This window comes from Sturnus vulgaris, chromosome 1 (assembly GCF_052056855.1).
Source record: "Sturnus vulgaris isolate bStuVul1 chromosome 1, bStuVul1.hap1, whole genome shotgun sequence".
Lineage (NCBI taxonomy): Eukaryota > Metazoa > Chordata > Aves > Passeriformes > Sturnidae > Sturnus > Sturnus vulgaris.
Genome location: NC_142243.1, coordinates 103,862,463 through 103,884,675, shown reverse-complemented (window position 1 = coordinate 103,884,675; position 22,213 = coordinate 103,862,463). Strand labels below are relative to the sequence as shown.

The following is a 22,213-nucleotide window of genomic DNA, read 5'->3' as shown; positions in this document are numbered from 1 at the left end:
CTTCGTCTAGTCTTTTGTGTGGAAACCGTATAATCTGGTGGCAAACAGACGCCTTGAGTTCTTAGCTTTAACTACTTTTGACTTGACATCTTGCTTGAGCATTTTATATCAGCCATGGGGGAAGCATGGAAAGCATTACATTAGGACTATACACAAAGGCACAGGAAGGCAGTAAAAGTTGGCCAAAGTAGTGTGCCAGATATTCTAACTGCAATATGGTGATTGATTCTTTCTAACAGAAGCATTATGTTCTTTACCACTCTAAGTTAACCCTGTGTTAAATTCTTCATTTAAGATACCTAGAAAGTTTGAATCCTTTCAAGGCGACTTTTCTAACCTTCCAAGACAGCTTTGTTCATTTCTTGTTCCAGTTCCTTCATAAAATTGCAGAAATGAGTCCTAAAGCATTGCAATTATCAGATTGCTAATATTGAGCCTAGTCTTTTAAGTCTCCTTTCCAAAAATTATTTTTAATGACCTTTTCAGTTCCATGGGTTTCAAAGACTTACTTCATTTGGTTATGATTTTTTTTAATAGCCTATACCCAAAAAGAATCTAAGCCCTTCAATGCCTCTTCAGTTCTTTGTTGTAGCAGAGAAGAACAGAGTAACAAACAGAAGAAAATAATTTGTTTGTACAGTATTTTATTCTACAATTTTAATACATCAGGGACGGAAGGGTTGGACTGAAAAAGCTTATATTTGAGGACTTCATTTAGGCAAATACTTATTTTATAAGTACACTTTCACAAAGCGAAATAGATCAGGTTTTTTCCGCACAGGAAATGCTTGTTTTCCTTGCATTTTATACCTTCTATTTATATTCCTAAATAACATTTTATATGTTACACATATTTATGCATACAATTTTTTATTGCAGCAGGTTCTTGCTGGTACATGTACCAAAATATCATTAATACTCTTGAAAAGTGTTCAGAGTGAAGTCTGCAAATTGCTTTTATCTATGAAGCAAATGAAAAATGAAAATGAATTCGCTCCCTTTCTCAATTTCTTTTTCCTCTCCTTTGCTATTACCATGCTTGCACTATGCAACAGACACATGTGAGTAAGTGTCACACCTGGGTAACTGATTTAGGGGATGTTTTAGAATTGGAGGTCCTGTTGTCTTAGTTCTGACTAAGTTAAGATTAAAGCAAAGTCTTTTGCTGATACTGTTGAAGATGAACAAATTCTGTCTCTTTGCTGTGAAGGACCAGAAATCATCTCTGTGGAGCAGAATCAGCCAAGCCATACTGTGTAGGGAAGCCCAGGGTTCAGGGAATGGCACTCCTTTAATAAACTATTTGTGAGAGTTTGTAATTCTGTCTGTTTTGCCTCTACTTGTGAATGGCAATCACCAGAATCTGTCAACATACTAGTAGTGTAATCATTAAATTTTAATTTGTCTAGATATGATGTGTTCTCTGTTCTATACATGTATTTTACTTCAGAACAAGCCTAGTGAGAAAGGTTTTCATAATTGTGTGTATATTTTTGTGAACATTTCCCAATTACATCTTCAATACTTGCTATAAAGTATACTTGGTCTCATAGGAATTGTTCTCATGACAGAATTATATTTAGGGGAAATTGTTCTCCTTTTTTTGGTAAAAACAAAGTGTAAAAGCTACAGCATGCCTGCTTTTGGCATGCATACACCTAATAGGCGTTTTAGAAGTTTACTAACTTTTAAAGAACACTAGCATGTGGGATTTCAATGTGCAGACAGCAAGTGCTTGATTGTAATTAGGTGGGAGACTGGCAAAATGGCTTTGGGAAGGTAGTTAAGGAATAATTGTCTGTGTCTGGACAGGGTTGTTCCTGGTTACAAACTATACTGTTGCCTTACAGCTGATGCAAGATTTTTTTTTAATGTGAGACAATTATTATTTTTATTAATAGTTCTGTCTTGCCCCAAATATGCAAGGTGCCACACAAACATATGAGAACACAGTCTTTGCCCAAAATGAACTGCAATCAACATGAACTGCAAGAAATATTGCTTATTATTAAAAAGGTGAATTTTCAGTGGCAATTCTGGTTTACTAGTGGTTTGATTCTGGCAATCAGGAATGCATGACATATATATTCATACATGCAATACTATAAGGACAAAATTGTTTGTTTTGGTGTTGAAATGCCAAAGACCCATCCACCATTATAGCATTTACTTGAAGAATATTGTCATTTTAGCACTGAAGAGGGGTAGGCATCAATTTTCTCACAAATTTTTGTTTTGGTTTCCTTTTTTGCCTTTCAGAGTGCAAATTCACCTGCGCCAGTGGCAAATGCTTGTATCTTGGTTCACTGATTTGTAACCAACAGAATGACTGTGGGGATAACAGTGATGAAGAGAATTGCCTGCTTGTAACAGAGCATCCACCTCCAGGCATCTTTAGCTGTGAGTATTGTCTCCTAGTGTGCATCCATGTATGTCAATATGTATGTCAAATATGTCTGTTTGCCTCAGAAATCAGTCTTTTTGGAAACTTGATCAGCAGTATGATATCAAGGGAGTATGAGACAGAGAAAGCAAATAGTTTTTCTCTAAACTAGCAGGAATTTGTGACAAACTTTCCCCAGGATTCTAAACATGGGAATTTATATTTATTCCAAGGGAATTTGTGCTACGGACATTGTGGTTATTGTCATAGGGATCATATGTGGGCCTCTGAGAAAGCATAATTAAATATTTGTTTTCCAACATTCTACAAAATATTCTATGCTGTGTCTGTGTGAGAGTCTTTATATGCTATTAAGACTATCAAGAAAATTGTATTTTTTCTGTTCATCATTCCTGTTAGTTTTCTTGGTGCTGAGATCAGCATGATTTGATAGGTTACTGACCTTTGTAGGTATATATTTAGAATAACTTTAGTTGCTATTCTTCAGTGCATAAATATTGTACACACAGTGCCAGAGTTTATCACTACAATTGCTTTCTTAGTGCTTTGCCCTCAGCCATGTACACTGAAATCAAACTTTGCTTTTGCTTTTGTTTCTTGTGCAATAATTTATTTTTAAACCACAGTTCAGCTTTCTGGATGAGTGATAAATTTTGCAATAAGGTTTCTTATACACAGGTACAGTAGAAGTATGTTATGTAACTTCTGCTTTCCAAATGGTTTTGTTCTGCCCATGCTGATGTCCCTCAGTATTCTGTGTCACTTCTGGTTGTGACTATATCTTAGGAATATCTGTTTTGTTGTGTTGTTATTAGTAATAGCAATTATGGGCAGCATGTATCTGTGATTTTTGTAATGAATGCATGGGGCTATAAGCAGGACAGATGAAGTCAGGTGTTGGATATACACCTCCTGTCCTCCTGTATTCTCTAACCTCCAAGTGAACATGTTACTAAATGCTATACTCTAAATCGTTTAAATCTTGCAATTTGTGTTACTTTGGTACTTCTGCAGTGATTTCAGTGGCTTTGAAATAATAATGACCTATGTATTCATTTAGGCTATTTCATTTAATTTTTGTTTTAATTTGTTTGGTTTTGAGTGGAACTCTCTCCCAAGTCCCAGGATAAGACATAGACTTTGGTGATGGTCCAAATCAAAATATCACATTTGCCTATAACCTTGGCTTTTGAGTTGTAAAAAAGTTACATTTTATTATTTATTAATGCAAAACTTGTAAGTATATCTGTAAAGTTCAAATAGAGGAATTTTTTTTGACTGAGATACTGTACAGCTCTGCTCTTAAACCAAGCTAGCACAACTGTGTGTCCAAAAGTGGCCACAGAAATCACAGTGGTAGCAAAGGGAGGGAAGGGCTTTGGTGATGAGCAGCAGCTGTGGCATTGCAGATGGTGGCCCTGCACAGCTGCAGTGTGATGGTGGCACCCTGTGAGTTCCATGGTGGAGCCTCTAAGGTGGAACTCCCAAACCCTTCTTCATCCTAAGGTCTGACAATGGGGGCACTGGGGGTTTCAGAGTACCCCTCTGTGCTGGTGGCAGTCATGCAGTAATCAAGTATCATCTTGGCACCTTCTCTTCAAAAGGCTTTTGGACTCTAGAAATTGTTACTTGCTTGATCCAGGATCTGCACACTTCCTGGTCCTCCCCTAAGTCACATCTGTCCCCTCTGGTCTTGCTGTAAAGACAGGCCTGCCTGGTCAGCTGGCCAGTCACCCCCGAGCCTCCAGCCACATTCAGTTTGTGCCGAGCAAACCAAACAAAACGTGTGTCTGAAAAACCTTCAGTGAAAGGTTCCCTGCTGCTTCTTTGAGAACTGCAGTTGGTGCATTTCATGGTCCTGTCTCTGGAAAGCTGTGCATTTTTCTTACTGTTCAGTGGACTTGGAGAAAGCTGTGAGGGCTGTTACCACCCATCTATGGGTGTTAAAAAACCCCTCAACAAATAAAACACCCCCCCCGCCAAGTTTGTTCCTATGAATTATGTTTCCTTAAATCTGTAAGAGTAGTTCATTTTCTCTGACTGTCTCTAAAATATGGTGTCCAATAGCCCTACTACTTGAGATCTCCCAGGTGCAGAGGGAAGTGGGTAATTACAATAACAGTCTTAATAAGTTTTTCAAGAACTGTATTTGCTGGTTTTGCAACTATATTGGAAATGAGGAGTTTGTAGAGGAAATGTTTAACTTTTTGCTCACCTTGTGGCAGATCAAGTAGTTCATTATTTGTTCCATTTGGGGATATTGGCAGTGACTGCACTTTTTCATTGCAATTGTGTGTGACAAGTGCTGTTAAATAGAGGGACTTCGGTTTTAAGTGAAAAGACCAAATCCCAGTGAAACAGGATCCTAATGGTGAAACAAAGAGAAAAAGAAGATCAAAGCCAGTCCAAAATAATGCAACCATAAACTATATTTAAATTACATGTACTATGTTCTGCTTATTAAACAGACTACTACATGGTAGAAATCAGTGCCAGTTGGTAATAGGAAACAAAATTATTTTGGACACGTCAGTTGTGTTGGCTTATTCCAGCTTTGAAAAAACGTTTTTAGAATACTTGTTGAAGTGAGGTCCCCAGGCCTTAGAGGGATGACATGTTGAATTAAGAAATGTGTGCATGCTTTTGCTCAATGATTTTAATGGGGATCCCTACCAGAGTACACCAGAGTGTATGCTCTTGAAATGTCCCAGCTGAGCAGACTGCCTTTCAACACAGAAGTACATACATTCATTGCACTCTAATTAGTAACAAGACAGTAATACAACTCAATAAGAAGAAAATTAGTATTAAAAAAAAAAATCACTTGAGTAATATTAAACCAGGTATTTCTTTCTGGTCAGTGTGACATATAAGCTGTGTTCTTGCATCTTCTTGCTTGTGTGCAGCTATGAATGGGAAAGAAACTGTTGAAAGGAGCCACTTAGTAGTTTGTGCTGGTTAACATCCAAGCAGGGTATCCTGTTTCTCCCTGGGACTGCCCTTGTCTTTACCTACAGCACATTGTCAGTTCAAGCAGTATGCCTTCTCCTCTGCTGTTTGTTCAAAGAATCCCTTTGTTATGCTTTATTCAAACCTTCTATCCTCCTCTGATGGAAAAAATATTAATCTTATTTCAGAGTAATACACAGACTTCCCCAAACAATGTCTAAATAAATAAATTTTCGTATGAAAATTCTGTTTTCGTTTATTTAAGCAGTATGTGGAATATGTTAGTGGTACCCCATATTTCCCAGCTGCTGAAGCATTTCTCATTTGTGTTCTTGCCGGCAGCCAAATCCAGAATGTCTTGTTGGAGCTTTGTGTTCAGTTTAGTTAAGTGGCATGGGCAATGGCATACAAACATATTTTTTGTGGGTGACCTGCCCCCTGGATCTCATGATTATGGGAGATGCTATCTTGCTGTGTTAGAGGAGTTCACATCTCCCCAATCTGGTGTTCCTCTCTCCTTGCCATTCTTATATGGCTCCAGTGTGCTAACTGTTAATTCAGTCTTTTAAATCATAGAATGGTTGGGTTTGGAAGGGACCCTAAAGACCATCTAGTTCCAACCCTCCTGCAGGGACACCTTTTACTGGAAAAAGTTGCTTTAAAGCCCCATCCAACCTGGCCTTGAACACTCCTAAGGATGAGGAACCCACAATTTCACTGGGCAACCTTTTCCAGTGTCTTACCACTCTTGCAGTAAAGGATTTCTTCCTGCTACCTAATCTAAAACCTGTTCTCATTCAGGCCATTCCCCCTTGTCCTATCACTACAGGCCCTTGTAAAAATGTTGCTACTGAACTCAATGTCTCACCTGTGCAAAGGAAAACAAAATGTGTATCTCTGAAGCCCTTTGGTTGTCTTAATTTTCCTTTGCTGACTTAAGGTAGGGCTGCCTTATGCTGCTGTGTGGGCGATTTACTCAGTACAGCATAGAGAAATTGGAGGACAGCTGGGAAAGTCCAAGGTGTGTTAGAGTTTGATTTTAGATGACACAAGCTGCAGTCCAGCAAGTTGATTAAAAAACATTTAAGTATTTAAGTTGAACATGTTAAGGTAGCAGCTTGCTTGGTTTACACCGGGATGCAGGTGTTGAAGCTCACCTCCCCTGCCTGGTGAGGACACCCAGTGCTGCTGCAGCTCGCCTTGTGCACAGGCCATGCCACCTTTCAGTAGGGCTACTTGTTTTTGTTTCCATCAGCTGTAAAGACTTATTGATTGAGATAATGGAGATGACTGTTCTTTTAAGACTACTTGGAGGTCAAGGGTGTATTTAACAGCACAAAGGCGTGATAGGAAAAATGAGGCAAAGAGTAGGATTTTAAACATTGCAGACTTGGCCTTGGCAGCAGCTTGCCCACTCCATGTGACCTGGAGAATTTGGACTCCAAAGAACTGAAACAATGTGCCTGCCTCTAGAAGGACACAGTTCATTTGTTTGAGCATTTCCCTTTGTTTCACAACAAACGATCAGCCTGTCTTGTCCTGCTAAAAGTAAATTAGATTTTGAAATGGGAAGTGTAGTCTGTTGTCTGCAGACTGCAGTGTCCAAGTCATGTTTTATTGAGACGGGTTGTGGTTGTGGAGATTTTTGGGTTTTTAATTGTTTGGTGGAAAACAGTACAGGTAGTTGTCTTTCCTGTGATCTATATTTGTTCTTGGGCATATCAAACACAAATATTGACATGCTTGAGAATTTACAGAAGAATAAAATAAGTGGGAACAAATCCTTCTTGTCATGTGCAAATTATGTCTACATCAAATTTCAAGTTGTCAGCATTGATGGAGGTGATGTGTCATGGCTGTTTTGGCATAGAAGAGTTTGCTGTAGGAGTTCATTTTCCTCTGCAAGGTAAAAAAACCCAAACAAATCAAATATATAGCTCTCCCTTTCACCACCCCCACCTACTGCTGTCAGCTCTGAGCTTTGTAGGGATCTGCAGGGGGTTGGAGAATGATTCTGTTTTAAAAACAAAAAGCTCAATCAAAGGAAAATATTTTGTTTAAAGAGACCTTTGGCATCCCCCTCTGACTGTGACACCGAATTTGTGCAGATAAAAACAACCGCTTAGATTTACATTTTGATTGTGCTTCTGCTTTCATGTGTGCCGGGCTGTCCCACTTCAGGTGAAATTTATCCATTTCTTTAAATATTTAGCAGTCTAGCGTTGATGTTAATGAAAGTCTGGCACTGCTATTTTGAGCATTGCAACAATGATAGTAATTTTCAGTGTCAGATTACTGCTTCTCGGAGGAAAAGGGAGATGGGAGGAGGGAAGAGCAGGGAGAAAAAAAAAAATTGTTTCGGCTCTAATAGAGTTTGTCATCAGCCTGGCTGTGCCAGACAGATGGATCATGAATACTGTCTAGACGCTCTCTGCCTGAGTGGAGCTGTGGTCTCTAAGGACAAGCAGTGAGACGCCGGCTTAAGTGACTGGGGAAAGTCAGGACGTGCTCCCCTCCCAGCGATAGCGATCCGGGCTGATGTGCCCGCCGGAGCTGCGAGCCGCTCGATACCGAGCCCAGCTCCATCCAAGCCGGGGCTGTGGGGGGAAAGGACAGGGATGCTGTTACCGCAGTATTGATTCCAGCCCATCTGCCCGCGGACTGCGGGCTGGTTTAGCTGGGACGAGAGATCTCGGGAGGGGGCGGATGGGCAGAGTCATCATCTGGCCATAAAGCACATGCTTTAAAATCTACGCGGTCACCTGTGTTCTTCAATTGCTTCAGTCACAGTATACACTGGAAAATACTTACTGTCTTGCTTATCTTTTCTTTATTTGGCCACTTGTTCAGCAGGATTCCTCTGTTTCCCTCCCCGGGGCTCCCTGTGTCCCCGGCTGTTCAGATGAGTTTTCGTGAGGCTGCTTTTGGAAAGGAGAAGCTGTGGTTACCAGGTGAGACCCATAGCCTAGGGCGGGTCTTGTGCTATTTAGTGTTCTCTCATGCTGTTACTTGTCCCTTCTTTGTCACCAAGCACAATTAATGATAAGGAAATTTCTAATGTAGATGGAGCCATAAATATTTTTTGACCAGCAGAGTTTTAACAAAAACTCAATTTGATACATATGCTAACTTGTTTAAAAAGCAGGAAGTTCTCTGGGGGTCACATTACAGAATAAATCATAACACTCTGGATTTTCGTTCTGTGTATATGTCACTAAATACTAGATAGATATTTTTATTTAGAAAATCCAATTGGTTTTCAGTCTATAATGCAGTCTTGTTTCTTGAAGTGCAATAATTGGGTTCTGTGCTTCGTTTTGAAATAATTTCATCCTTACATATTTTTAAAGCACTTTATGGAACGTTAGCAATTAATATGATCTTGAAAATTTGAAAAAGAACAAAACATTAAAATGACTTTTGGACGTTCTTTTCTTAAAATTTTGCATGTATTTTAAAAAATACTGTATTCCTTGGTTTTTAGTAAATGAAATAGAATTCTGGTCCCAAACTGCAGTGGAATTCAGTAATGCTGGAGTTTATCTATCCTTCCTCTAGGGCCTTACACTGTGAGTGACTTGTACAAGGCAGACACACATACACATATATGTGGCCAATAACAACCATGAAATGTAGTGGTACAAAATTAGGTATTTGCATCTGCTTACGAGCAGGGCTGAACTCGGCTCCTGGTAAGGAATTTCCATCTCACAAAGTTTCCAACTGAACATTATCACATATTTACAGTTAATGACAGAAAGAAAAACTCAAAATACCTTGCAGATGAAAATGTGGGAATCTCAGTAGCTCTGAAATGCTATTTTGTTCATTCTCAAAGTATGTTATTCAGTTGTATCACATTTAATCAAGAACTAGAAAAAGCGTTCTTTAAAGCTGTTTGTGTTTGCTCTTCACACATTTCATTCACCCTTCCTTGAATTCCTGTTAACTTTTAGGAGACTTGGTCCATTACTAAATGTTACTGCTCAGCATGATCATGTTGGGTAATCCTTATGATTTCTCCCATCCCATTTTTTGGCTACTGATTTCTTACAGATTCAAAAGGGAACTGTAAGCTCTCAAAGTGTACTGTGTAATAAAATCTTTGTTCAACGACTGATTTTTGTGTATCTTAGAAAGTGATTAAGCGTCAGGTTGGAAATCTCAGGGCAGTACTGCCAGGCATGATGGGACTGTATCTTACAGGTACACTTTGCTCTTCAAGATATCAGTACACCTCCTGGACCTGTGTGAGGCTGAGAAATGACCTCCCACACACACTGAGGGCACCCTTTTTATACACTGGTTCTCCATCAGAAGTTCATGGTAGCATAATTTCATCAATGTGAGTGTAAAACTCAAGTATGAAAGCCACAGTGCAGTCTCATACCACAGGCAAGATCCTTACCCTGGAAAGAGAATGAACTGTGAGACAATTATTTTCAGACGTTATTTCACATACACCTAGTAGTAGTAGGTGCTTGAACACAACATCAGAAATAATATAGGGTGTAACTGAGCAACTTTTGTTACTTTTATTTTCAATCCACACTAGTAAGTGTTGTCCATTGCTGCCCTTCCTCGCTACATTTTCATTTGCAGGGGTCGCACTGTACTGTGCACTAGACACTGCCTAACTAAAACTCTGTAAGTTTCAGATGCAGTTCTGAAATCTTGCTGTGTGAATGTTACAGCCACAGCTACCCCCATCATTCATTCAATTCACGTTGGTTAAAAAAATCCTCACAAGAAAGGACTAGATCATCTTCCTTCTCTAAGAATATTGCAGACTGTGATGTTTGATTGCTTTTCATTCTGCAGATGTATATCTGACCATTTACCTCCAGAAATTCTTCATCTCTCTGATGAAATGAACCACCTTAATTTTTCTTAAGCAGACTCATCTTCTGCTGTAAAGTAACAGCTGAGATCAAGGTGAATTGGGAATTTGCTTGTAATTTCTGGCCTGAATTCATGCACATGGAAATATTTCTGTCTGAAGTTCCTATGTAAATTAACATACAGCATCATGCTCATGCTCAAAGATCCATGCTTTTCAGTGATCTCTACTGTGGTCTGTATTGTGAGTGAAATTATGTTTTTCCACGTCATGTAGTGTTTAACGAAAGCATGTTGCTTTGGTCATTAGCCTGTAGCTATTTTTCTCACACTGGAAAGCCTGAGAAACCCTTATGCTCTCCACGGTTTTACAAGTGCTTCAAAGTGGCACAAACCACTGCTGCTGCCTCTTCTTGCTCACTCACTTGTTCCTGTGCAAGTGTTTGTGCAGGCACACAGGAGTTGGGTTGGAGACTGGTTCTGGTTCTGATGAACTCTGAGAAACTTCCACTTTATTTTGGCTGGTGTCATGTCCTTGATTCTGTTCTCAGCTCAGCTGTGCAAGCTCTTGTGCCTGCACAAAAGCTAAGGGAGGTACAAGTGGCTCTCTTCAGTGGTGGCTTATCCTTGACTGGTTTAAGGATTCTGTGCCTTAGTCCCTGCTCCTCTGAAGTATATGCTAATAGACCTTTCCCTGAATACAAAAGAGTTTGTCCCTTTCCCCCTTTTCCATAATTCTGAAAATCTATTTGTTACTTTTTGTAATAGAAAAATTAAATAGAAGAGTGAAGCATCAGAATAGGTCTCTTGGGACCATCCATGGGCTTGGGCTATTTTGGACTGAACCCAGGCTAGTACAATGTAATACAGCATTTTGATTACCAAATCTAGCTTGGCTTAAGTCATGCATCTTTGTTGGAATAATGTTAGCTAGTTAAACTGCTACATAAGAGCAGCTCTCCTGGGTCAGATCAAAGGCCCAGCTAGCTCACCATCAAATCTAGCACTAGCCAGTTGCAGATGCTAAGTGAAAGAGTAAAAGCAAATTAGATGAACAGTTCTGCTTTTCCCAATAAACCTGATTCCTTGGAGGAATGCTGCACTGCTTTGCATGAAGAGCATGGGGTTTATGTCCTCTGAAGAGAACTCAGCATTTAGAAAGGGCAGGAACTGGGGTAAAGAGAAAATGCCTCATTTCTGAAGTGTGAGAATAAGTGAAGATTCACCAACCCCTTCACTAACCAGTAGATGTGTGGGCACTGTTGGCTTCTTCTGTATGCAGAACATACTTTTCATGTTAAGGCATTCTGAATGTAGGACACGAGCTAGAGGGTGCTGAATTCATGTCATCTGGAAAGACTATTTCCCTGGGTCTTTTAACTTATTTTGTGAGGAACAGGGACTTTTAATTTCTCTAAGTTGACTGTTTTTTTCTGAGTGATATTGTGGGTTTTTTAGTCAGGGTTTGTGGACTGTGTGACAGCTTTATATTTAATGGTGAACCAAGTTTATCTTGCAGGCTTAAATTTGTCTTGGCTGTTCAAGAGAACAAATGCACTCATAAAGCCTGCTGCACGTAGAGAACACAGTTGTCACCTGTGACTGTGTAGCACACAGGCATCAGATACCGTGGGAGTACACGTGTATCTCAGAGCAGACTTGTGCTTATTTTTGTTTTATATACATGCATGTTGTATGCAAACCTGAGGAGTGAATACAGACTGGTTAGAGTCAAGAAAAATAACATAGAAATATAACATAGTAACATAGAAATATCTGTACTGAACTTCTACGAAAACACAAATTGATATTTCTATCTTTGCTTAAAAACAACTGTTCTTTTAATTACAGGTTAAGGCTTAAAATCTAGACTAAAAGAGAATTTCATGTTCTATTTAGACCATAAATGAGACAGTGGATCCAATTCTTTATACTGAGTTACTGTTAGGAGCTAACAGAAAACAGATCAGGACAGTGAGTTGTTAAATCAATTGTGCTTTGTGTGTGCTAGATGACTTTTCTAACTTAACAATGCAGTCTAAGGTGCAAGAGATGTATTGAACACAGCATTGTTCATGATAAGATCACCAGTCTACTTATCTTTCCAGCAGTATTGCTACACTGATAGTTTATTCCTTCCTTCTCAGTTTTCTCCTTCTTCTTTCCTTCTGTTCAGTATCACTGTGTGATAGTTTCATGAAAGCATGAGGGATGGGGGGGTAGAGATAATAGTGAGGCATTATGTGAATACTGAGTCTGACACCTAGTAGCACCTTGATAGAAATAGAAAGCTGTGATCACAGTATTAAAATATGCTAACAAGCTGAAGGAGCTAATGGGCTTAATTTTTACAGTACAGATGTTCATCCAGCACTTGTGTTGAATGTAATAACAAATGTATGGGGGCTGATGGTGATGTTATTGTGTTCTTGGCAGCACAGTCCTCCAAAACAATCTTCCTTTCTTTGATATTTTGCTAAGAGTTAGAATGTTCTTTTTTGTGGTTTAAGATAACAAATGTTAAGATAAACAAATTAGTATGACTAAGGCTGGTTGGGCTAAGGCCATCTTTATTCAGATAGGGGGTTCTGTAAGAATCAGCGTACTCCTGTGTTTGGTGATGGGGATTGGTGTTCCAGTTCTTAGATAGTTCATACTCCACATCTCCTACTAAATTTCAGATAGTTTTATTGTTGCTGGTTTCAAAACCGAGCTCATCTGGCCCGAATAAACCATTTGCTTTGAGAAACTGTAGAGCCACAGTCTGATATAAAGCTCATCTCCCAGTCTTTCCTAGAAAAGAGTCGATAGTCTCCTGGAGAACAGTCACAGTGGCCTGTATTCCACTCCAGTGCCTCAGCCTGGCCACTCATCTCATGGCATTTCAAATGGTCACGCTCTTCCTTTGTGTTCAGTGCTTTGCAGCTAATGGGAATGATACTGCTATCTTGTACAACCTTTCAGCTCTTTCAGTAGGAAATGATCTTGACTTACTTCCAGCAGATTCGCACATTCCTGAAGAAATTACCTTTTGTACCAGTCAAGGATTTGCTAGACATTGATGGGGATCATTATGTTGCAAACCTCTACTTTTTCCCCCCCCCCCCCCGCCACCCTAACAAAGGTACTGGCTTGTTTAATTACCAGCAGGAAAGGTGCACGTGGCTTTTGTTTGTAATAAGATGCATCCCTCACTGTGAATACCTGTCACTTTTGATAGGTTATTACAATAATGTAGGTGATCAGTCAACTGGCCCTCAGTATTCAGGGCTGGTGGTGCTCCTCCAGCAAATAAATTTGCTGCAGTGTAGAACATGGCTTTCAAACCATGTCCCCTTTTGACAAGCATCTTAGATAATATATAAGGAAAATAAATTTCACTAATGTTAGAAAAACTAAAGGAAGGACTGAGATGATATGAGGAATGGAAGACTTGTCAATTAACGAATAGGTCTTGCCACCAGTTCCAAGTTTGCTTGACATCTCTGCCACCAGCTTCCTGTACAATCTGGAGGAAATAATTATTTGTTTTCTTTCTGAATTTCCTTGTTAAAAAAATGAGATAATGATGTTCATCTACTTTGCAGAAATAATAAAAGAAGATGAAATTTTTATGTGGTTGAAAAACATAAAAAAGGGATGTTAAGCTGTAATAGTCTCAGAAAATGGGTATTATATACTGGAAAAAAGTACAATTATAAGCTGACAGAGAGAATTTAAAAAAATTGAAAGTATGTGCTTTGTGTTGTACATTAACATTGACACATACTGTCCATTATTAATACACGTATATTTAATTTTTCACATGTATAGCAGCAAGGAAATGGATATGCTAGATAGTTTCTAAGTAGGTACATAAAAAGTGGGTACATAATTTGCGTTAAAATGTGGTTAGAGACAAAAGGAGATAGTTTCATCAGTCAACTGTAATTCCACAATTGAAGCAGAATATCCTAAAACGTGGTGAATGTAATGCAATGTAATGATGTTTGGTGGTGTGTTAGTTAAGTTTGAAAAAGAACTTTGGAAGGATTTAATCAAGTGAGGTCAGCAGTCAACAGAATGATGGATGAAATTCAAACTTGATTAATGCAAGTAATTCATACTGGAGGGCAAAGTATTAATACATTTTATTAGGTCCTAATTAATTGTGTAATTTAAGGAAAAGGGCCACTAAAAAGCATCACTATGAAAGGCTGAATGAAGATCTCTTAAGAGAATATAGTTGTGGTCAGATAAAGTATTTTGAGTCAATAAAAATAGGATGTGAAATGTTACAATGTTGCTACATAAATCAACATTTAACCTTTACTTAGAATGCTATGCTGCTTCAGCGCAGAAACATTCTGTGGATGTAGAAAACATAGGAAGAAAACAGAAAGAAGCTGTGAACAGACCTGGATATGTATAGAGCCCAAATATTTTGGAATATTTTGCTTTTGAGTCTAGGTAAAGGGTGGGGAAATAAAAAGGTGCACAGAACTATGGATGTGGAACAGAGGTGGCTCGGACACTTGGTGTGTGTGTGATTAGATTAGAAGATCATTCAGTACAATTCAAAGCTGATACAAAAGAAATTTTTTCACCCTTTCTGTTTTTAGGCTGTATACCTCATTAACATGCAATGCTTTTGAGGCCAGGATTTAGCAATACTTAAAGAAAGGAAGCCTCTTACACTTGTATATAATCTATCCAGAGGGTGGGCGTTGAGAAATGTAAGGCTGAAGTTTCAGGCATTCAGTTAATTTGTAGCTACAAGATCACACTGAGAGCTTGGGAGGTCATTTTCTCATTCTTTTGGAGAACTGAACATCCTTACCCTGGAAGACTGCCTGTGGGTTCCTAAGTGTGGTATGAAACTGAAGTCCATAGTGAGTGGCTTGTAAAACTCCTCATGGCAGCTATGATCAAATTCCTTATGTGCAGTTTCCCTGACTTAATTAATTACTGATACTGCGTGTAACAACCCTCTGTCATATCTTATAACGCAGAAATCTCGACTGTCTTGTGTATCTGTCTTTCATAGAAGGTGGTTATCTAGTGAGGCTGGCACACTGAGTTGCTCAACAAGTGAAAACTGTGGTATCTCTGCCAGCCTGTGCTGGATTCCCTATTGCACACCTGTTGTGCTGTAGCCCTGGGAGGGGTGTTGAGCACATCTCCAGCACAGGAGAACACGCTGACGGGAAGAGTTTACTAGGAATTGCAAATGAAGCCAGTTTAAGCAAGCAAGGATTAGAATTAGATGTGTTGCAATATGGATTGGTATTTGATTCTTTGAAGTTTCCTACAGCCCTTCTGTCCATTCAACTCATGCAGTTAATAAACCAGACCCTCAGAAATGTCTGCCCCTTAAACATGATGTACTGATGCCCAACATTAGTGGACAGCACTTGCAGGTCTTCTCTTCTTGTAGGAGGTGATAACAGTTTGTCTGCCTATTGCAACATGAGCTCTCCATTAATTAGGACTTTCGGAGAGAAATGTGTGTAGGCTGTTAACATGCAGAGTGATGCAGAGAGGTGGGAAACAGATGTGTGGTCATATATGCACCAGCCAGCTATTACTCAGATACCATCCTCCTGTTAATTAGTGCCTGGAATGTTGAATAACGTTGGTGTTTGTGCGATTGCTTGAGTGCAGTCCTGCAGCTGGTTTTCACACTTGTCTCAATTGCTCCTCAGTACCATAAGTAACATGCTTCAATTAAGATTGTTTTAGAAGTGATGTATCTAGAACTTCCTTGTTACGACAGATTAATTTCTTGGTGTAGATTGCTGTAAGTATCGGGCCATCAGCTTTCTGTGCCCTTGAAGGGCCAGCACTTGGGTTAACACTGGAGAGGAAATCTGACTCGTCCATTTTGCTTCCTGTCATGCTAATGAACCCAGTGTGTGCCATCTCAACTTTAAACTACCCCCTTGGTAATTCTCACTGTACCCCTTTCAGTGATGAGTCAGCAAAGAGAAGCCAATTTCTGAGCTGCCATAGCTGTGATAATATTACCTGTGTGACAAGTGGCTCCTTAGGAAAACTATTGCAATTTATCTAAAGTTGTGTTTTGCTGTATTATCTCTTAAGAATTTGGATGTAAAACATTAGTATTTCCAGTTGCTATATGTTCTAAAACACCATGCATGCATGCACACATGTGAGCATATATTCTTAGAACGGATTTTTTTCTTTTGTGAAGTCCAGATCCGAGATACATTTCAGTTTTCAGCACATCATTATAGGAACAGGCAGTAGCAGACAGCACAATTAGTGTTGCCACACTGGGGTTATAAATTATCTACTACTGTATACTGTGCTGCATTCAGGCACAAAAGGCACATCTGTAGATCAGAAAGAACGACTCTGAATGTGATGCCAGAACATAAATGCAGAGATGATTTTTCTCTAATCCAGTTTCTGCATTTGTAAAATGTTTCTCATGCTTTCCTGGAAAAACTTCCTTCTTGATCCATATGAAAAAGCCCATGAATTAGAAGAGTGTTTCTAATCTTCCAGGTAACTGGGGAAATAATCCCTCTTTCCCCCCTCCCCTTCTCCCCCTGCTTATCTTCCCTCCCCACAGAATGCTAAAACATTGTTTTTCCTCCCACAGTTGAAAGGTGTATTTTGCAGAATACAGATGAGATATTTGTTGGCTAGCAAAGAATAAAGTGAAACAAGAGACATGTCTTTCAAGTACAAATGGGGCTTTAGAGATCTCTGTTGGAGAGCCTAATTTCTATGTGAGCACAACTGTTTCTCCATATTGCCTGGAACACTTCAGTTATATACTTGGCCACACTTTCTAGTATGGATTCTATAAAGACATGATTTGTCATGATAATAATTGTGTACAAAAATGTTTACCCACATAAAAAATAGATTTCGGAGACCTTTTAATTGCACCCATGGATACCAAATTTTGCAGTATTTTCAATATACTGAGCTGGATTAAATGATAGTAATATAATAAGTAGGATTCCTTTCTCCATTCTGCAGGGCTAACTGAACTTAGTAGTTTGAAGCATATTAGTTAGGTTTGGGGTTTTTTAGTATTTCTAATTTTTGGCCTCTAGTGAAAAAGGTGAAGTATTATTTCAACATAAATATCTTGCTTGCAGCGTGCGTTTTCATTACACTGGTAGTCTCTGACTGAAAAAGAACAATCACAGAGTTTATAGTGTATTTTTAACTAGGTGGATAACTGGTTATTACAGGGAATGTTGTTGGGTTTTTTTTTCAACTAAATAGAGAAATTACATTAGTAAACTACAGACTGCATAGGCTTTTTATAGAAATTGTTTTCTTTAATTATGTCATATATAAGCCACAGTCAAAAGGTATATTTGGCCCTGATTTCAACGGCAGTTAAGTCATTTAAGTAGGAGCTAGACACACAAATGTGTTCTATATGTCACCATAGTAGCTATTTAAGCAGACAGAATGTAATTATTTATCCCCATTGCAAGACTAATACACAAGGGAAAAATGCCATAGGATTTTGTAATAGCAACAAGTGGTCAAGACATTACATTTATGCTTTGCTAGTTTTACCAGCTGTGTCTCATTCCATTATTCAGACAGACAGACAGACACACATTCACACACCTCTCTTCTAATTAATTATAGTTGTTGACCAGTGAGGGAGGAAAAAAAAACAACTGCAGAGGTGATTTTCCAGAGAAAATCTGATTCCAGAGTGGGGCCACCAACTGCTAGAAATCTGCAGATGTGAAATATATTTTTGAGGTTTAAAAGTCTTTGATCATGGCATGAATCTGAAAAAGAAATACAGTTATTGGGATTTTCTTAGTGACCTACTTATATAAGTTAAAACAAACAAAAAAAAAATCAGAAAAATACTTTGGTTTTTCTGCCTCATGTTGTGCATGAAGCTGCATCTATTCATGACCCACAGTGATGAAACATTACTCTGAGGGAAACACAGTGAAGGCAGGGCACTGTGTGTTGGAAACCAGGGTTTAAAGTGCTACTTCCAAATGGACAGGTGTAGCTGATGATATCACATCACCTACATTCCTAAACTGTTAATCTTTAAAGAAACCCCTTCTGATTCACATGGCATAATATTTCCTTGCCAACAGTGCCTTGCTCTCTGATGAAGTGTAGTGTTTGTGAAGGACAGCTGGCTGACCATGAACACTGGGAAATAGAAATTAAAACATTTTTACAAATGCACAAGCTACAAATACACAAGTGTTTGAAGGTGGCAGAATAGTGTTTTGGGGGTTTTCCACATCTTTGGTAGAAGGCTGGGGTAGAAGACGGTCTTTTAAAGGTTCTTGAATACAAATAAGAGTAATCATCTCATCCTTTCGGTTGCAGACGTGTTTGTTTTTGACGTGACTGAATCACTTGCTTTCCTGAAGGCATCAGCCCCGATCTCTAAATCCTACTGGTGGCCTCTGAATCTTGTCAATATTTTATTTTTCCAACAGGAATTAAAGTCCTATCTTGACTTTGTAGCCTCCATTAGACTCCTTCACAGACTAATTGCTGACCTTTGGCAGTGTGTTGAAGTTAGGCATGGATAAAACATGTTTCATGGACATGAAGCCCTTACCACGTGCTGCAGTTTTGCCCAGTATCTCCCCTGCTTATAGGAATAATTGTATTCTGACAGAGCTTTTAATTTGTTACATTACATGTCTGTAGTGTACATTGTCTGGAGGAGGTCCCTTAAAAGAGTTGAGACTTCTACAAAGGGCTACATTGACTAGTTTAAACAGTGACAGTCCTCAGAAAAAACACCTGGGCTTTCTAGGTGTGTCCATGAAGGATGGAGAAACAGGGACAGTACTAGCCTGAGAGTGAACAGATTGGGTGAGATTTAGTAGAGAGACTGGAAGATGGATAACTTGTGGTAGGCAGAGTGAGGCTGCCTGACGAGTCAGTAGGTGGGAAGAAAGCAGGAGGTGTGGCAGGTTGTGGGAAGGAGAAGTTGCTGGAGTTCCCAAAGACATCGCCCTGCCTTGCATAGCTCTTGCCATCCGAAACTCGCTGTGTGCACGTGTGTGCCAGCTGCCCTTCCTGCTGCTTGTCCTGAAGTCACTTCATGGTAACTCCCTGGGGTTTGGGTTCCTACTGTGTCTGCAGGAGCCCGAGCAGACAGCTCTCCTGGGTTTGCAGTCAGCCACTCTGCATGAGCATCTTGGTAGTGAGGGTGCTGCTCCAGGTGGAGCACCACAAATCCCCCTTGATTCAGGTACAGGGCATTTGGAACCCCTGATTGTACTGTCGGTGTTTGATGAAGAAAACACAAAGCAATAATCCATTGTTTTAAACACCCTGTAAAAGCAATTGGGAAATTAAGTGCTACAGGATTAGGGTCCTAATTGCTCATATATCGTGTCTCAGCTCAGCTTGGTGAAAATAGACCTTGTTCTTTCTTGCATGGCATTGTTCCTTTCACTCCTAAATTGGGCAGTGATTAAAAAGATCTATAACTGAAGTTGTCTGGGGCCCTTTGAAAGGGCTGGGTGAGAAGAACCTTGCATTAAAAGAAGTTTTGTTGATTTAGCTCTTCCAGATATCTAATGATTCATCCTGACTGTTAATTTCATAAGTACTAAATGTAATAAATATGCTTAAATATAAAAAAGAAAAGAAAAAAATTAAAATGTTTCAAGTTGAATATATTACAGACCTATAGATGACTGGCAGATGAAATACCAGGGACCTGGCAGTGTGTGCATACTCTGGTTCAGTTGCAGCTCCTTTGACCAAGCCTAAGGACTTTGATGGGCCTAAGGACTAGGAAAAGGACAAGTTAGAGATTGCCACCATTGGTGGTGAGGAGGGTTAAATAGCATGAACGTGGAGGAAGTTTGTATTTGTAGTGTAAATTCCTTCATGTCTTCAGCTACTTCAGTGAATATAGTACCAGGGCTTACTACTTTTTCATTTTAATTTCAAAAGAAGTTGGGATCTAGACACACAGAACACACCCAGGGAGGCCTATTTAACATGGACATACAGAGTAGCAAAATTGGGACCTGGTGGCAAAAAGGGGGCTCTTTCAAAGCATTGCTTGGTGTAGTTAATTCACATCATAATAAATCTATATGTTGGGTAAGCTTCAGCAAATTCTGGGTTGGAAGAAAAGAGTGTGAGAACTTGCTGATTGTAGGACAGTGATTGTCTTAGTGAACAGATACACTGCCAACTCGAACTGCTGCTGAAAACAAACATGTAGAAAACATGGATGATGGTACTTAGCATGCTGGTACTGGTTGTAAGGACCTCTAATTCATGCTTGTAGGTAAAAGTACTAAACTTAAGTAAAATGCTTCGTTCCACTGAATCGTACCTACTTTTTTCAGCTGCCCGTTGCTGAGGAAAGAAGTGAAAGTGGCTCATGAAATATGGCTTAGTCTCGCTTTGATTCAGTTGATGCCAAGGATGGAACTAGCCAGTGATCTCCCCTCTTTCTTCTTGCATCCTGCCATCCTTTGATGTTTTGCCTCCTAAAATCCTTTTTGCCAAATCAGTCCAACTCCTTCTGGTCAAAGTGTGGGTGTTATAGTGTCCACTGACAGCTTTGAGCTTCCTTGCTTTCATTCAGGCACTTGGAAAGGGACAATGAGGCAGCAAGGAAGATAAAAGGAGTCATTTAGACTTTAGTTTCAGATGAAAGAATCAAGTTTGGTGACATATTCCAGTCTAACAGTATTGCTTCTGTTCTTTGGGGCAAAAAATATAAGAATAAAATGAACAAAGAAGTATTCATACTGTCTCTGCTGAATTGTAATCCTGTCCTGTGTTGTACACCAGGTTTTTGAACCATGTGGATTTTAATGAAAAAATTAACTGGAAGTTTGACTCTCTTTTCCATTCTCCTTTCTCTCTTCCCTTTTAACTCTCCTGTTCTTTAAAATCATCCCACATGACTGCTGTAGGAAGAGCTTGCAGGACCCAGTTCAGGGTCAAAGTCTGGATTTCATAGACCCATGTCAGGACACAGGGTTGCTTTGCGTGAATGTGCCACTGGGTAGTGACCACTTCCAGCATTAAAAAGATTTATATCTTATTTATAAATATATTTATGCTATTTAAACTTATTTATATTATCTCCTTAGTAGGAGGCAGTCTCCACAGTGTGCTGGAAGGGACTGCTGAGAGTTCAGTGTTTACTGAAAGGCTCTATAGAGCTAGAATCTGCTGAAAAAGTACCCAGTTCATCACAAAGAGCTGTTTTCTGGAAGCTTAAGTTTTTGGGTTTTTTTGAGAAGGTCATTTGGGACTGTATTAACTTGAGCTGAGTTCTGTATTTTTTTTTCACAAAACATAATGTAAACTTTTTTCATTCCCAGTGATAAGCCAGATGTTACAGCAAGCTCAAGGAGAGATTTGTTCTCTGGAAAATGAAATTCCACTGCAGCTTGGTGTGTTGTTAAAGGTCTTCTCAGAAACAGGCTTCATTCAGCATGTCTAGTTAAATTCTCAAAGATGGCACTTACTCCTAGAAATAGATATTAACTAAACTGCTGAGTTGAAAAGGGCATGAGAAGAAAAGAGTAATAAAAAAATTTAGAGCATGTCAGATGAAGTTCATTTATACAAAATGACAACACAATTAAGATAAACTAAATACTACTATAAACAAACTAATAAACAAATTTTAATTAAATTTAAGTGTGATTGGATTTAGGTCTTTGTCATTGCTCACGAAGAAGTGGGTTTGTACTCTCTACCCCATGCCTCAATCAGAATGTTTGTGTTTGGTAGTTTAGTAATTCAGTCCAGAAAAAAAACAACCTGGATATTGGCTTCTTTGAATACTTCCTAATGTCTTTCAATAAAATGAGCACAGCCAATTTCTTCTGAAGTTTGGTTTTTTGGGTTTTTTTTTGGGTGCTTTTTCTTTGCTTGTTTTTTTGGTGTGTTTTTGTGTATTTTGTTTTTTTCTTGGAAAAGTCCATTGGATCTGTGTTGTTTGGATTTCATTTATCTCTTTAGATCTGCCTCCTTCAGCTGATTACAAGGAGATATGGCATGTTTTTTTTT

The 22,213-nt window shown here is 39.1% G+C and overlaps 1 protein-coding gene across 1 annotated transcript in view; it reads left to right on the top strand.

The window, feature by feature from the left end:
* The window catches only part of LDLRAD4 (low density lipoprotein receptor class A domain containing 4), a 284,773-nt gene that overhangs the window by 133,661 nt on the left and 128,899 nt on the right, over positions 1-22,213 (top strand). Inside the window, exon 4 of the mRNA XM_014870876.2 lies at positions 2,260-2,400. Within this exon, the coding sequence (XP_014726362.1) occupies positions 2,260-2,400 (141 nt within the window). The remainder of the gene's footprint in view (positions 1-2,259; positions 2,401-22,213) is intronic.